Consider the following 13,506-nt stretch of genomic DNA (forward strand, 5'->3'; position numbering starts at 1 on the left):
GGTGGAGGCGGGGCTACTTTGTTGTTGTGCTACTCCAGATCGGTCTCAGGCTCAAAGACACTTCTTAAAGGTCTCCGTCTCAGATAAAGAGGCTTTTATTTCCAGATCTCAACTGAGGGGATAACACTCTATTTTCTAATTAATTTGTCAACAACGTTACTGTGATTGGAAAATCCAGAGACATACAATTCACCTGTGCGATACTATCTCATGTGCACTTATAAATACAGAGTATGTATGTCAATAAAAGAGGAGATGGAGAGGAATCTTCATTTGTTTTCTGTGGGTGTTTTCAATGTGGACATTTCAGGTTCATTTGAATGTGGTTTGCATGTTCCACGTTTGATCTGAAGCGTGGGACTCGCACTGGTCTGGTCTCGGTTTAGTCCATTGGTTCCCAACGTAGGGTAGTACTTGATATATATAGATTAATGTGGTTAGTGTTTCCCTTGTGGATGCAGAAACAAAGGAAGAACATCAGCCTGAGATGTGAGCAGCTTTCTCTGATACAGTGACACAGTTTCACACGCACACACACACACACAGTAAACCACTACACATTGCCCTTCCCTCTTGAAGGCATCTAGCCGTCCCAATGCATTACAGGACACAGAGCGACACATGAACATGTACAGTAACCTACACTGTTTGCGCCTACACACACACACACACACACACACACACACACACAGCATTCTGGCCTGAGGCGATAAGCGAGGAGGAAGCAGAGGAAACATAATGTCGCATCTCTCTCTCCCCACAGACGATCCTCGTGGGAGACAGCGGAGTGGGCAAGACCTCTCTGCTGGTTCAGTTCGACCAGGGCAAGTTCCTCCCGGGGTCCTTCACCGCCACCGCCGGCATTGGATTCACAGTGCACATGTCGCTGCGTTTGTACTCAAGCCGGTGACGTGACAGTGAAGCTAATCTTCTCCGTTTTTTCTTTTGCCAGTGAAGTGCAGCATGAATCGGTGGTGTCCTCCAGTGTGGGACGATGCATCTTCTCACTGCATTCATTACGACCACTAACACTGTGTGTGTGTGTGTGTGTGTGTGTGTGTGTGTGTGTGTGTATGCGTCTGTGTGTGTGTGTGTGTGTGTTATTGTGGTTAATGATGCCACTGCTATGAGTAAGTCAGTGTGAAGACACAGCACTGCTAATGGAAGTCATGGCGGCAGGTTGTTTGCTGCTGTTTCATGTGATTTTATGCTTTGTGACATGTGAGGGGGGATGGGGGGAAGGGAGGGGGGAATATGAAATATGTTTGCCTCATTTAATGTATGATTCTTCAGCTGTGATATATTTGGCTTTGTGTCATTGCCTTTAGAGCGGCACGGAGATGAAGTCAGAAGTCTAAACGTATAAAATTGGCTTTGCCATTTTGCATTAGCATGAGATTATGGTTTGTGTGTGATTCAAGCTTCAAAAAGGCCTCCGGGAAAACAAAATAAGTCACCCTGCTGCAGTTGCATGGGTCTGGATTTAAGGTATAAGAAGAAAAAAAATTCAGTTTATTTAGAAAGGGCTTTATGCAGGTGGTCAAAATAAAGTGCCTTAAATGCACAGAACATCTTTTTATTTTATGGAAATATACATTCTTATTATAACCTTTAACCTCCAGTTACAGCTTTCTCAGATACACAGATTCCTTAATAACACCATCAATGATAAAGCAGTGAGTGCAAGTGGAACAGGCACATTCAAGAACACTATTCATAAATCAATCAATCAACTTCATCTCCAGAATGAACGTGTCATCTTCATGTGTGAGGGGGGAGGAGAGAGAGAGAGAGAGAGAGAGAGAGAGAGAGAGAGAGAGAGAGAGAGAGAGAGAGAGAGAGAGAGAGAGAGAGAGAGAGAGAGAGAGAGAGAGAGAGAGAGAGAGAGAGAGAGAGAGAGAGAGAGAGAGAGAGAGAGAGAGAGAGAGAGAGAGAGAGACTCCTTCATGCGTCTGGACGATAGATCAGTTATGTAACATAAAGGATCTCTGGCCGGTCATCGTAGGGTCGTGTCTCCACCCAGAGGAGCGGGCCTCAGCTTGAACACTGGGTGGAGACAAACACTGCAGGACAAAAAAACATTTTTGACATGACAATGATAATTTAATGGAGTCATGCGTGTGATTGACGAGAAGACACCGATTGTTTGACTGCTGTGAGGCGAGAAGACAATTATGAAGAAGAAAAAAACATATATTATTACAGGAAATGGTTGATAAATGCATAAATGGTTCAAGGCGTGTGCGCCATTTTACGCACCAAGAACAGTTTATCTGTATCTGTAGTAGATTATACATCTGGGGGTATTTACACCACCAGGTCCCAGATCAGCCTCTGTCCTCCACCCCGGGTCTCTGACCCTCTCACGGATCGAGCACCACCTGCATGAGGCGGATGAGTCAGCCGTCAGCACGCTGGACCCCCGCAGCTGTTATTGGGGACAATTACCAGCGCGTAAGACAGACGGATGTTTTCACTCGTAAGAAAACCACCGCGCCGGTAGCTGCCGACTTCCTCGCGCGCCCAGTTAACCATCTGCCCACGCCAGGACTCACAGGACACGTTTCCGCCTGTTTGTCGCCGCCGCCTTCCTGACTGCTGGCCGCAGACGCGCGCGGCATGTTTGTCAAGTTTTGACTCAAGCGTCGCTTCCGTCTTCTCACCGCGCGATAGCAAGGTGTGATTTGTCTTCTTCTTCTTCTGGTCCTCCTCGGGGAAGCGCCTGGTTGATCACTCCGTGGCCACGCGCAGTAATGCTCGCAGAGGGGCTGGAGGCTGGCGGACACCGGCACTGAGCGGCGGGGACAGCTCGCAGACACCGTGCGCGTCTTTTCGTGGACACATCTCGGAGACAACTGAGGGTTCGGCTTCCTCCGCCCGCGCAACTCTTTCCCGACGTTGCGATGTCCGCGAGAAAGACGTCGTTGACGGACAAGCAGGCAAAAAACGGCACGTCCAAATACGTGTTGGAGAGATGCGCTTCTGTTAACGAGTATTACGACATTGCGTTCAAGGTGTGTATTCCCGTCTTGTTTGTTTGTTTGTTCGTTGTGGTGCTAACAGGTGTCTAAATGCACCGTGGGGTTGACACGGAAACAACTGGGTGTGCAGCAGCAGCATGTGCGCGTTATGCATAACGAGGGAAACCTTTAAAAACGGTGTTTATGCATTCTGCTCTTAAACGGGCCTCGTTCACTGACACCAAGTCATCGACCTGATGGTCGGATTACTAACAAGTCGAGGTGGCTTTCTCCGCCTTTACTGAAAGGCAAACATTGGCTAAGGGTGAACTTGTTGCTCCCTCACATAACATATGTATAAAAGAGGAGGCAACTTACTAATAATTAACTAGTAATTAACTGTTTTTAATAGAGACCCGCGGACAAAAGGAAAAGTTCTACATTCAAGTTTAATGGTGCTGTTATGAACATTGTGTGTCAATACGGCGTTGCCTCGCTGTGCTGGATGGATTGTCTAATCACACATCCTGTTGTTTGTAATTATATTGATTAGTTTTGGATGCACGATGAAATTAGAGAGTTGGCTCCAGCATCTTGAGTCCTCTCTCCAGAGCGTTTGCATGTTATTGGCAGCTCAGACACACGGTGAATCACAACACTAGTTCTCCATTTCCCAGATAATATGAAAATAATATGGAAAAACAAGACATTGCACAACATCATCATCTGATCCCATGTTTTGAGACATTTTTTCTTGCTCAGTTGCAAATACATTTCCTCAGCTTTAATTTCCTCTTCAGGGGGGGTTGTAATTGTTTATCATAGCATCATGCATATGCTGTCCCACTTGTTGTTGTTTTGGCCAGCTGTAACCTTTGTCCCTCTTCTCTGGTGGGGGGGGTTTGCTCCAGGTGATGCTGCTGGGAGACTCGTCCGTGGGGAAGACGTGCGTCTTGGTGCGTTTTAAAGATGGGGCATTTCTGGGAGGCAACTTTATAGCCACCGTTGGAATAGACTTTAGGGTGAGAGAGATGCTGTTGAACAGAATGGCTCATTAACATGTGTATCATTTCTGCTTTTATGGTTTGTTTTCTTTTAAGGCAACAACAAGGGTCCACTTGTTGGAGTCACTGTGGCCCAATTATCACCTTATTTCCTCGCGGAACACTTTGTCATTCTGCGGCGCGGTAGCACCAAATGTACAAATCCTCTCGCCAATCAGTGAAGTTCAGAGACCACTTGTGCTGCGAGGCGCTGTGGACGGCTGCGTAAGTGTCTTGGCAGATGCCTGCTCACGTCTCTGACTCCTGAAAAAGATTGGCTGCAGCTTGACTCGGTCCTGGAGGAGTCGCACTGCTGACAGACGAGCTGCTACCCAGTCACATATGCACACACACACCCGCACACACACACACACACACACACACACACACTCTCACACACACACTCACACAAGCATAAGCATTGATGGTTTGCAGAATTTTATAGCAGATGTCTACAGTACATCTCACTCTGCAGGGATGAACATGCAAATAAGCTGGAGCTCGACCCCTCAGTTCCCCTTCAATCAAGGCAAAACACTCACACTAATGGAAAGTCAAGTATAGTGGTTTGAGGAGGAAAGTGTGCGGTATTAGACAGAGTGATGTTCTGTCTTTTTTGATTGTGGGGAAGATATTATGGAGCGTAATGGATGTCAGCCTGGAGCTATATGGATGTTGTCTATTCAGAAGCACCAACATTACATCTCGCCACTACTCCAAAGCAACAAGTACTGCGGCCGCTACCCATTCATGAAAAGCTTTACAAAGGGAATCGCTGGTTTACACTGTTCAAAACAACAAAAAAGACACGGTGGACTCAGTGTGCCACTATTCATTCAGAAGATCATCTCTTTATGGAGGCAATGAGCATTTTTGTGTCTTGTCTCTGTGAAAAGCTGCTTAGGAACAGAGTCGTCTGAGAGGAGCCGTTGAGTCAATATGCTGAGGTTGTCCTCTGTGCATGGATGGGAAGGCAGGCTGTTGTGGCAGCTTGTAACATGGCCGGGCTATTTTCGGCATGCTTCCTTGTAGCAGTTACTCAGCATGCAGGCTCTCACGTCATAATTGAGAGGGAAAAATGGAAACCCATGGCAACTAATGCAGGGGTTGAACCATGTCCATTCTGCCAAGGCAGAGGATTCAGCAGGTGGCAACTCTCGCTTCGCACAAGCAGCAAGCAGAGGTTTCCTTTTGTCACCGCGTCGCTCCGTCTGCAGTTCACGGCTGAATGTTTGTGTGAAAGGCGGGAGCTATTTGTGATGACCTGTCACCGACACGCAGTGATGAAGTGATTGAGGAAGTGCTGCAGAACATTTTCTAGTCTCACTTCCTCCCTCGCTCTCTCTTTTTTGTTTGTTTTGCTGTGCGAGGTTGAGATGCGGTTGTGACCTGTTGCTGTAGCAGGTCATGGTAGCATAAAAAACTCAAATTCTCTCTCCCCCCCATGAAACCGAGCATGGTGAAACCTGTGTTTTGTAATTGCATGTTGGAGCACGGATGATAAAATATTGCATGTTATCTTAACCCTTATTAGCGGGGTGCCTAAACTATTTTAAGTAAATCTTTTCTTATCAGGAAATCAGGTCCCCCCCCAGTCCCTCCCACCCCCCCACAGGAAATTAACGGGCGAGTCAGTTGTTATGCTGCCAGTCGTCTTCCTCACTGTTGTGTAATTAAGTCTAATCCCAGGACCTTGTTGTTGTGTGGGTGTTGGACATTACTTTCTCTGCCAGCATTCAAAGCCACTCTTAGTTGTCTTGTTTCTTTTACCACATGCTGAGTGCTTTTTTTTTTTTTTTTTTTTTTTTTTTGTCTGCTGAGATGTTGGGCATTCATTTCTGTGCCGTGTTCACGTCACTGCAGTCTGTAAAGCATATGGCGGGGCTGTCAGTCTCTCACAGCTCTTCTCGTCTCTGCAGAATAAAGTGGTGGATATCGACAACCTGAAAGTCAAACTCCAGGTGAGAGCATGCCCCTTTTCTCCAGACCTGTGTCCACATTTTAGCCCACAAATCGTCTCATCCGCCCAGCAGCTATTGACCCATATGAAGACTCATCTGGTAGATGTTGTAGCAATAGAACATAATCTGAACAGTAAAATAATAGTTGACCTGAACATGCTTTACACTCCCTTGACATTGTTTGCGCTACCAATCCAGGTCTGTGATAATGTAGAAGGCTGATGAGCGGCAGTGTGCCAGCAGCAGGCTGTTACTCCGAGGCACAAACGTCTATCATCACAACCTGCTCATTCAACACTGATACGCCAAAATTAGATTATTCTGCCATCTCGAGTAAATCATTAGATTTTCTTTTCTCTCAGGGTCCTTGAACATGATGAAATCCTGTTATGATTTCCAAAATGGATTACCACAATGTGTTTAAGTCTATATGATAGAAATGAAGCTGAAGTGAGAGAAAACTGTGTAACGTTTTCAGGCTGACTGGATGAACAATAGAGCAGATTGATTGATGTAATGTCGTCGTCTTATGTCTTTTAAAACCAATTATTAGAAAGGACCTGAGGACTGCCCTCTGCCTTCAGACAACTTAGTAACGGCAATAAAAATGTGTTTTTATCAGCTTTCCATTACCTTGATACAATCTATTAAATTAGTTAAATATATTTAAATATGGGATCTAAAGCATATAACCACACCAAATAGTGAACTTGACGTGAGTCAAAAGCTGCATTGGCAGTTAGTTAGGGTGACCCTTAATCAAACCCGCACGCAACAGACATTTTCATCAGAATGGGGGACGGATTATTTAATTTTAGTACACATATTCTACCGATCGTACCTTTCAACACCGCGGACAGGAGACAAAAAACTGTGTCTCCAAAAATCCACAAAAACATATACATTTATTTGAAAACAGTTTAGTAATACTATTAGACACAAAACACATGGATTAGATTAAGTGTACTATAAGAACTGATTGTCAGACACCTTTTAAAGCTAAACACAAGGTATTTCTCAGCGTGCTATTGTTTGATGCTATCAGACTGCCTCAATATGATCTTTGGCATTTCCACTGTATGAAATGTAAAATGTAGCCTGCTCTTCCGTTTTCATTGCCGTGTACTTTACAAAGGAAGGAGGCCTCCTCGAGGCAACTAAAGCTAAATGTTAGGCTACCTTTTAGCACGTCTATAGCCGTGTTTATTCTCTACGACCAGCTATACTCGCTATCTTATTCATGTATTATTTATGTACCTGTTCATATTTACCAAGATAAATTAAGATGTTAGTTCGTATTTAATTAACAGTAAACAACTAGGGGCTACAAGACAAAATGTAGCTTTAGCGGCTGGCTGTAGCTAACTTATCCAACCAGCTTTGAACTCGCTGAATGAACTCCTTTCTTCAACTGTTTGGTTTTGAGCCGTTTCATTTGAAATGATAGTTTTTTAAAACTATGTAAAAAAAAAAGAAGAAAAATCTGCTTCTGGGCTCAACTACCCAAAACTAAATATATAGTGAGTGGATTTTGACCTTGTGGGTCGGTACAACGGGTCTGTTTGGTTGTCGTTGGCTGTGGAGGATGTGCTGCAAGTTCAGGATGTTCACTTTTCCCACGTTAGCTGTTGTGTAATTATGTGCTTTGTTACAGATCTGGGATACAGCCGGCCAAGAGAGATTCCGCAGTGTAACACACGCCTACTACAGAGATGCCCAGGGTAACCTTTTCTTTTTATATTGCACTTCCTCGTGCGCTGTGTGTGTGTTCATGTGTGAGTAAGGGTGAAACCCATGTGCACTTTTTTTTTATTATTAGTGTGCATAGAAAGTGTGAGTAGGTGTTGATGTGTGCGTTGCATAAAAATAAAGGTGTTCTGTTTCCTTTTCCAGCATTACTCCTGCTTTATGATATCACCAGCAAGATGTCTTTTGACAATACCAGGGTAAGACTATCAAATTACTTCTCTCTTTCTCTCTCTCTCTCTCTCTCTCTCTCTCTCTCTCCTTCTCTCTTTCTTTCTCTCTCTCTCTCCTTCTCTCTTTCTCTCTCTCCCTATCTCTCTCTCTTCATTTTCACTCCCTCAAGCTGAACACACGTCACTGTCTGTTTACATGCAAAATACTGTGAGGACCTCCAGCCTTTTCTCACAGCCCTCTTTGGAAATTACATGATGCTATCGTTCGCTTCGCTAGACAGTCCCCAGTTTCAGTAATGAAAAGCAATAAAAGTGTTCAAGGATAAGAGTGGCTCAGGCTCACCAGGATTGATTGGAGGATGTTAATGATACACAGCTCAGGAGGAGTGAAAATGCGGACTTAAAGTGGTGGTATTTGTTTTGTTTATACATCAATCCCTCTTTCTTCTCCTGTATCTGTCGGTCTGTTATACTTTCAAAGGCTTGGCTGACTGAAATACACGAGTATGCCCAGACGGATGTGGTCATCATGTTGCTCGGCAACAAGGTGAGCAAAGCTTCTTATTTTTGCGTTGCATAAAAAAAAGAAGAAAATCAGGAGGATAATTGGTCTTTTACCACAATTTTAACACTCTTATCGCACTCTGACAGACGCGAGGATGCCAGGAAACATCTCCCCTGAGCAGCAACATGTGCAAATACGAACTCTCACTTAATATTTACTAAGTGAAACGCAGTCTGAACTGTGTCTGTGTGTCTTCAATGATTTTATGTTTTGAATTTCCCTGCGTGAAAAGTTCAACACACTCGATTCTCACCCGTCACCCAAAGTTATTTGATCATTGTGACTGGGAAGGACAACAATCACAACCTGCCAGACAAAATGACTTACCACTTGCTCCAAGCCTCCCTAAAGGAGCCATTTCCTCCACAATGCTACTGGTGATGAGTCGGCAGTCGCTGCTGATATATTTCCAAGCTCCCTCTGGCGGCTCAGAGAGGACTCACTTTACTCCAGGGTCGGAGATGTCACACGGCAGCCGCTCAGATCTCATTTGCTGTGAGAGCAGCAGGACTGCCGGCACCAGTCTGTGGGAGCGCTGCTCTTCTGCTGGAAGTTGAGTTTCTGACATCCCATCAGTCTGAAGGAGCTCTGGCTCTGCAGTTAGCGGCAGATAAGAGGATGTACGGTGCATTACTCAAGCTAATGGCATGGGGGATCTCTGACCCTTCACCTCCACTCCGATGATTTGTTTTTCTCCCCCTGCTGCTATCTTACAGGCAGACATGACTGCAGAGAGGGTGGTGAAGACGGAGGATGGAGAGAAGCTGGCGAAGGTAATGTGTGACGGCGCCATGCAGTCACGTTCCCAACAACAGACACTCCACTGGCTCCTCTAATGTTTTTCCATTGCAGGAATATGGTGTGCCATTTATGGAGACCAGTGCGAAGACAGGAGTCAATGTGGAGCTGGCCTTTCTCGCTATAGCAAAGTAAGTCTCAGAACTGCACGGATCAGTATCTTACACCAGTAGTGGCTGAAATTACAATGTGTAATGTGAAAGGTGTAGCTCAGAGAATCATCAGCTGACTTCTTTAGGCTCTTTATTTTGATTCTAGTGGTGAGACTGCAGATTGCAACAACCGCATACCCTCCACCAAAAACTGTATATCAGAAGTGGAGTAGTCACTGTGACGGCCCCCATTGCTTTGTGGACTCCCATTTTTTGCCGTCGCCATCTTGTTTTTTGCTAACTAGAAGTGACATAAGAGGATGGAGCTCAGTACAACCAAATACTGAATAAGACATTTTTAGGTGACCAAAATGTTATGATTAACTTTGATAAACTGTAACTAAAGTTATAAGACAAAAACACTCAGCCCGAAAAAAACATCATGGAGCAGCAGTCACCCTGTGGACCCACCACCCGCAGGGAGAATTATCGGGGTCGGGTGCTATGTAGACCGGGCGGCGGGCCAGGCGGGAGACCTGGGCGGGCCGATCGCTGGCGGCATAGACTAGCTCTAGGGACGTGGAACGTCACCTCACTAGCGGGGAAAGAGCCGGAGCTGGTGCAGGAGGTGGAGCGGTACCAGCTAGATATAGTTGGGCTCACTGAAAGAAACAGCAGTCAAGCTGACTTTTCTACGCCCGACCACATAAATGAGAAAATGATTGAATAGAGAAAATTGAGAGAGAGAGAGAGATAAAAACACACTTGGGGATAATGCAGAGGAGTTATTTGCACTTTTCTCATTTCCAGAGTCATCTCCAAAACAAATATGTAATGCTTCAAAGGCTTTGTCTTCTTTTAAATAGTCCTCTGAAGTGAGAAAAACAGCAACAAAAACAGCACATTTCTCTTCTTGTTGGGAAAAAAAAGCCCAAACAAAATGAAATTAATTCCCAGTTTAGCTTGAGTCATGCTTCTTGAGTAGTAAACCCTGAGGTTTGTATTTTAATCCGCTTCACGCGTACAACCGACATCTTTCTGCAGACTTTGAGTTCACTCTGATCTTCTCCTCTGAGTATTTTCTTTGACTCAGCTTTAATGCTCACAAGATTCCCTCTGATTCCTTTAAAAAATAAATCTAATGTCTATTTGTTCTTGTTGAGTGGTTATAATGGGATTGTTCCCTGTGGATCTCAGACGTGAACTGTGTAATTTGGGCTTTTGAATAACTGCCTTGTGTCCTTTATGATTGAAAGGCAGAAATATGACAAGGATAGTTATTTAGTACAACACTGACAGATTGAGCAGCATGTTCTCAGGGCTGTGGAAGAAAGTACTGTGGGTGATTTCTTCATGTCTATTTTAAGTGAAAGTTAAATGATTCATGCCGAAGGCATTTGGATTAAAACTCAATACAGATAGATGTTTATCTCCCTCACTTGCTTGCTCTTTTGTTTCCTCTTCCTTTCTCATTTTCTTGATTTGCTCAACCTGTGTGTGCTCCATCCCACACATCCACCCCCTCTGTATCCAACTTCCTGTGTCTCTCTCTCTCTCTCCGTCAGGGAGCTGAGGCACAGAGCGACAGAGCAGCAGAATGAGCCCAAGTTCCAGATACACGACTACATTGAGTCTAAGAAGCACAAGTCTGGCTGCTGTGGCAACATGTAGCTGATCCTGATCACCAGGCAGTGAGAGAGACACACAGAGAGAGAGAAAGAGAGCGAGGGAGGTAAAAAAAAAGAGAGTCTGCTCTCTTATGAAAAGCTAATCCCAGCACCAAATCTGAGGAGCAGACGAGCTCGTCTTCACCGCTGAGCTTTTAGATGAATGGAAAGTGAATCTGGATTGGGCGCCATCCCTTATCTGAAATGTGAAATTAAATGTCATGCGTAGAAATGTCTGTGGTCTTTGTGGTGACAGTGTTATCAAACTACAAGTCAGGAGTTGCAAATCTGAAATGCAATATCCATTTGCAGGGACAAACCGAAAACGTGCTCATCATTTTATTCTGCATGGTTGCAGAATAAAATTATTGGTTTTGAATGAAAAACATGGTGCCCTTGTGATTTGTGTTAATCCAAGTGTATTATTTGGGGGAAGGAGGTGTCTGCAGGGTCAGACGCATTGCCCTAAAGGTTAAAACTACACCCTCAAATTCTTATTGAAAGTATCTAAATATGACAAATAACAGCACAGTTTTCGGCGGGCCCATCTGTTGTGCTTACCGCCACTGAAACTGATCTGGTTCGTGCCAGCAGGTCTTGTAGGGGCCAACATTTGTAATAAATACGTGTTAGGCTAACTATATTTGTATGAGTTAACCGTAAGTATTTTGACAGTATTCAACTTGCCTCAGAGAGTCATGCAGTATTATGTTTGCTCGTGCCTTAGCTAATTACAGTAACTTGCTAACACGTCGCTAACATTAGCTTGCTAACACGTCACTAACATCAGCTCACATCGCTAACATTAGCTCGATAACAGCAAACTTGTCCCATTGCGTCATCCTCTTAGTTATCGACCGCACTCCCGGTAGACACCGGCTGCTCAAGTAAACCTTTCACGGGCTGAAATTATCAGCTACTTGCATTTAGTTAGCTCTTCAGCCATTGGTTGCATATTGTGATTGTTTTCAGTGGTCTTCACTTTATGACGCGTTGCGGTCTATTTCGTGACGGTTGGGACGGCGTCAGAAATCAGAAAAATTACGCGTATTAACATCCAACATGGCCCCCAACAAAAATATGTTCCAATAGAATTAAACTTTCAAATACACAAAAAAACGCATCAAAACTACTTTGATTGGGTTTGTTAACATACATCATGGTTGGCTCAAAATGACTGTGACATTGAACCAAAATACGACAAAAGTAAACGTAATTTGCGACCATTTGCGACAAAATAGATTTCCCTGGAAAACATATTTCCCAACGTTTCAATGTTTGGGGGAGTGGGGGGTAGATTTTAGGAGGCAGGGCTGTGACATGTTATGCCAACGAGAGTCTTTGTGATTATGTGAACAGCACATGACAAATGTGTTAGTGTGTAGTTCCGCTTGACTTCATGTTTGTAATGAAACTGTTTTTGGTTGTGGTTCAACAGAGCGTCAGTAACCTGGTTGTGTCCAAAGTGAGCTCACCTTTGACCTTTGTTCAATCCAGCGGCAGCAGCGAAACACTGAAGGCCAAGTCCGTAGTTATTCTCAGAACTGTCACCTTTTCCATCCCGCAGTTTTATATAATCAATCAATAGAACTGTTGGTGTGCAGCTCTTAGTTTGTTTCCATCCCTGTTGTGCCAGACTGTGACCTGAATCCCTTTCGGCCTTACAGTCTTCATCATTATTCTTCGCTAACTCACCGTGTTTGAGAAGTGGACTTCAGTCTCACGGTCAGATTGTAGCTAAATGATCCCGTCTGTTCACATCTGTACTGCTGTTAGATAGAATAAAGACAACTTTTTGAGGGCGCTCGCCCACTGTGTGTCTGTCTGTTCGTTCAATTCAGGGCCAGTGAGACCTCATTCAAAGTACTCGACATGTAAATGTGCTGGAGGATCATCCCACTGCTGGCTTCTCACAAAGAGATAATTATCTTCACATCTTTGGTTTGAGGTTCCTTAGCATGCCATTTCCCTTTTACCGTTTACACACACACACACACACACCGATGCTCACAGCATTATCAAACAGCCTTTAACGATGGATGTTGTTGTTTAGACTGTTCCGAAGCTTTATTTGTTGATGCGCCGTGTCGTGTAACTCAATGCTCATTATGAATGTTTGCTCGATGTCCCATTTGTCCCTCTTCTGAGGCGTCACGGTGATCACAAAGTGCCATGAAAAAGTGCTTTGTTATCATATTACATATATAAAAAAAGTATATTTTGTAATGTATGTGGTGTTGTTTTATTGAAGTCCATCGTGTGTGTGTGTGTGTGTGTGTGTGTGTGTGTGTGTGTGTGTGTGTGTGTGTGTGTGTGTGTGTGTGTGTGTGTGTGTGTGTGTGTGTGTGTGTGTGTGTGTGTGTGTGTGTGTGTGTGTGTGTGTGTGTGTGTGTGTGTGTGTGTGTGTGTGTGTGTGTGTGTGTGTGTGTGTGTGTGTGTGTGTGTGTGTGTGTGTGTGTGTGTGTGTGTGTGTGTGTGTGGGGGGCTTTTGGAGGGCAGGG

General features: G+C 44.5%; 1 protein-coding gene across 2 annotated transcripts; it reads left to right on the forward strand.

The window, feature by feature from the left end:
* The first annotated feature begins 2,370 nt into the window (after positions 1–2,370).
* zgc:112183 (uncharacterized protein LOC550410 homolog) lies at positions 2,371–12,820 on the forward strand. 2 transcript variants are annotated; one of them, XM_034539449.1, is made up of 9 exons: positions 2,383–3,014; positions 3,872–3,982; positions 5,923–5,964; positions 7,619–7,685; positions 7,858–7,910; positions 8,365–8,430; positions 9,165–9,221; positions 9,301–9,377; positions 10,904–12,820. In XM_034539449.1, the coding sequence occupies exons 1-9, from the start codon at positions 2,904–2,906 to the stop codon at positions 11,007–11,009; spliced, it is 690 nt and encodes a 229-aa protein (XP_034395340.1). In that variant the 5' UTR covers positions 2,383–2,903; the 3' UTR covers positions 11,010–12,820. The 2 variants fall into 2 exon arrangements, with proteins under 2 accessions (XP_034395341.1, XP_034395340.1); XM_034539450.1 differs by lacking the exon at positions 3,872–3,982 and having other exon boundaries at positions 2,371–3,014.
* The last annotated feature ends 686 nt before the right edge of the window (positions 12,821–13,506 follow it).

The sequence above is a fragment of the Cyclopterus lumpus genome, chromosome 8 (genome assembly GCF_009769545.1).
Source record: "Cyclopterus lumpus isolate fCycLum1 chromosome 8, fCycLum1.pri, whole genome shotgun sequence".
NCBI classification, from domain to species: domain Eukaryota; kingdom Metazoa; phylum Chordata; class Actinopteri; order Perciformes; family Cyclopteridae; genus Cyclopterus; species Cyclopterus lumpus.